At 39.0% G+C, this 3361-nt stretch overlaps 1 protein-coding gene across 1 annotated transcript; it reads left to right on the top strand.

Moving 5' to 3' along the window:
- The first annotated feature begins 415 nt into the window (after positions 1-415).
- Positions 416-2581, top strand: LOC119797921 (UDP-glucuronosyltransferase 2A1-like). Its single transcript, XM_038307188.1, has 2 exons — positions 416-523; positions 748-2581. Exon 2 carries the CDS (start codon positions 748-750, stop codon positions 2329-2331), a length of 1584 nt encoding a protein of 527 aa, XP_038163116.1. The 5' UTR covers positions 416-523; the 3' UTR covers positions 2332-2581.
- Positions 2582-3361: the final 780 nt, after the last annotated feature.

Below are 3361 nucleotides of genomic sequence, written 5' to 3'. Positions count from 1 at the left end.
ATTGAGTTTTACTAAAAAAGATGTGAAAGATATATTTGACTTAAAAATCTATTGACACGGTGACATTCACTAATTGGGTATAGCGCCTTTGCGCTCTGCTGCACTTACTGTTCTTACTGTACTGCTGCCTCTTGGCCAGGTCTCCCTCGAAAAAGAGATTTCATCTGAAGGGACTTCCTGGTAAAATAAAGGTTAAATAAAATAAAATAAACTTACCTAGTTGTATCAATAAACATTCTGCAAACAATTAATATGAATAAGCACTAATATCTACATACATTCCAAGTTGGAAAAATACAGTTGGAATTTCCAACTATATTTTTACTTCAACTTTGTTATTTAGTGAACGAGCTGTCTTTGAATGCACCACAATGTTGTTTACCGTGGCCATTAAACGTCTTCTGTGCGCACAATGGCGAGACGGCGGAGAACTTTACGGCTGCGCTCGATTTAGATAAACATCGGATTATTTGATGCTCTTCTATCCTGGCCTGATTCAAATTGATCGTTTCTGTCAAAGAAAGTAAGACCGAAAACGATGTAAATCATTAAATCGGTATTTGTTCCACATGCTTTCACAGTTAATATTTTCTTATATATATATATGTGTTGTCTTGAATCGTGAACTGTAACGCGTGGTGCAATGAAGGGGGCTGTGGGGCTGTGGTTTGCTAAAACTAGTGCGCTCTTATTAGAAACATTGTGGTATGTGTTTGATCTGCTCTGATCAGTTGCCTGTTTTTTCAGATGAAGCTGATCTGCTGCTGCGGGGTTTTGCTCCTCCTCATCCTCGCTCCCAGCTCCTGCAAAGGAGGAAACATCTTGGTCCTCCCTATCGAGGGCAGCCACTGGATAAACATGGAGTTTTTAATAAAGTCTCTGCACTCCAGAGGACACAACCTGACTGTTATGCGCCCCAGCAACAGCTGGTACATCAGGGAAAACTCATCCTATTACAGCACCTTCACAGTTCCTGTTAAGAGGAGCTTTTATCAGGAGTTCATCACCAAAATCATATTTGACATCATCCAGTTTGAGCGGGGAGCTTTACCTCTGACCAGCTTCTTTGGTGCTTCGTTTGGCATGTTCAGCACAGCCCTGGAGATTCACAGGGCTGTGAGTGAATTTGTTTCAGCCATGCTGGACGATGCAGAGTTGATCAGAACCCTGAACAACACCAAGTATGATGTGGTTCTAACTGACCCATGCTGGGGTAGTGGAGCCATTTTGGCCAAATATTTAAACCTCCCTTTAGTCTTTAATGTTCGCTGGATAATATCTGAAGAAGGTCATTTTGGCATTGCTCCTTCTCCATTATCATATGTTCCCATCACAGGATCTGGCAACACTGATAAGATGACCTTCTTTCAGAGAGTTAAAAACAACCTTTTATATTCTATCGTCCGAATGAACGATCTGTCGATCACTAAGCGAGTATACCAGCCCCTTTGTGAGAAATATCTAGGACCCGATTGTGATTTTGATATTTTGAAGATAAATGCTGATATTTGGCTGATGAGAACCGATTTTGTGTTCGATTACCCTCGTCCCACAATGCCCAATGTTGTGTACATAGGAGGGTTCCAGTGCAAACCTGCAGAGTCCCTCCCCGTCTCTATGGAGGAGTTTGTGCAGAGTTCTGGAGATCATGGAGTCATAATCATGTCTTTAGGGACTTTCGTGCCTGAGCTTCCAGAAGATCTGGCAAATGAGATTGCTGCAGCTTTTTCTAAGCTCCCACAGAAAGTCATCTGGAGCTATAAAGGCAACAAACCGTCCACTCTGGGTAACAACACTTTAGTTGTCGACTGGATGCTGCAAAAAGACCTCTTAGGACATCCTAAAGTAAAGCTTTTTGTGGCTCACGGAGGAACAAACGGACTCCTAGAAGCCATTTATCATGGTGTCCCAGTTGTGGGGTTACCCTTGTTTTTTGATCAATATGACAATCTGCTCCGCCTGGAAGTAAAAGGAGCGGCTAAAATTCTTACGCTGAGTACAGTAGATAAAGATGACAACTTCCTGAAAGCGATACAGGAAGTCCTGAATGAACCTTCCTACAGGCTGAACATGCAGAGACTCTCCAGGCTGCACAGAGATCAGCCGATGAAGCCCATTGAAACCGCCATCTTCTGGATGGAGTTTGTAATGAGACACAAAGGTGCTGCTCACCTGAAAGCTCAATCCTACAGAATGCCCTGGTATATCTACCACTCTGTAGACGTAGTCCTCTTCCTGTCAGCAGCAGTGCTGCTCATGCTCACAGCTACCGTCATGTTTATCAGGTGTTTATGGAAAGCTGTCTGTAGACGTAAAGTTAAAGCTGACTAAGTATTTACTCTATGTAGAGGTAGCGTTCCAATAACTATTTTTTTATATATTTTTTTACACTTTACAAGCATTATTTCATGCTTATACTCATAAACTCTACTGCAACCTGGTTTTGGTCATATATTGGTAAATAAGAAAATGTATCTTTTTTTAAGTTGCTTATTGTAATCTAAAATGCCACACACTGAATCTGTATTTATTTCATGGAAGTTATTAATTATTTTGTCCAATAAACATGTTTAGCTATTTATATAATACATCCTAAGCTGCTTTTTTAATTTGTTTAAAAAAAAAACTGCATTGATCATCTGTAGCTCAATAGTAATCAAAACATTTTAGCACAGAAAAATATATTTTACTATCTACTTATTTAGTCATTATGTGCAGGTTATGAATGTCACCCATCACATTTTAATTTGGGCAGTGTTTATTCTTTTTTCTTTTGCATTAGAAATGTATTTAATAAAACTATACCAGATTAACATTGAGATGCAAATGCAAGGTTTTCCCCAAGCTTTTTACCATTTTTTCACATTACAACCCCAGATGTACATTTATTTCAAATGCATTTAAATTGATATGTCAACACAAAGTAATACATAATTATGAAGTAGAGGAAAAATTACAAAAAAATTGGAGCTAATTAGAGTAAAGGCCTGATTATATTTCTGCTAAAACCACAGAACAAGGGAAGGCGGAGCTACATTTTTGTCTGAGAGAGCAGGGAAACAGATTGACAGCCAAAGTCAGATTCAATCTGTGAAAATATCCATTTCAGTAAGTCAAAACAGAGTGACAGTATTACTAATAAATTATAATTTATAATTGTTTTATAAGAGGACAAAACAATCTTTTCCAGCAAGCCTTGTCTAATTATTCACTGGGCTGCCATAAAATAAGTTTTGCACCCAATCATTTCAGTGACAACAGATTACCTTATCTTAAAACAGCTACTACACCTTTGCTCGAGTGCAGGAAACGCTCCAAAGTCAAAGTTGAAGTAATCAGCTGAGCTTCTTTAAATAGGGAG

Source organism: Cyprinodon tularosa, unplaced genomic scaffold (assembly GCF_016077235.1).
Source record: "Cyprinodon tularosa strain WSP-4 unplaced genomic scaffold, ASM1607723v1 ctg602, whole genome shotgun sequence".
NCBI classification, from domain to species: domain Eukaryota; kingdom Metazoa; phylum Chordata; class Actinopteri; order Cyprinodontiformes; family Cyprinodontidae; genus Cyprinodon; species Cyprinodon tularosa.
The sequence above is the reverse complement of the archived record's forward strand: the minus strand, read 5'-3'. Positions and strand labels throughout refer to the sequence as shown.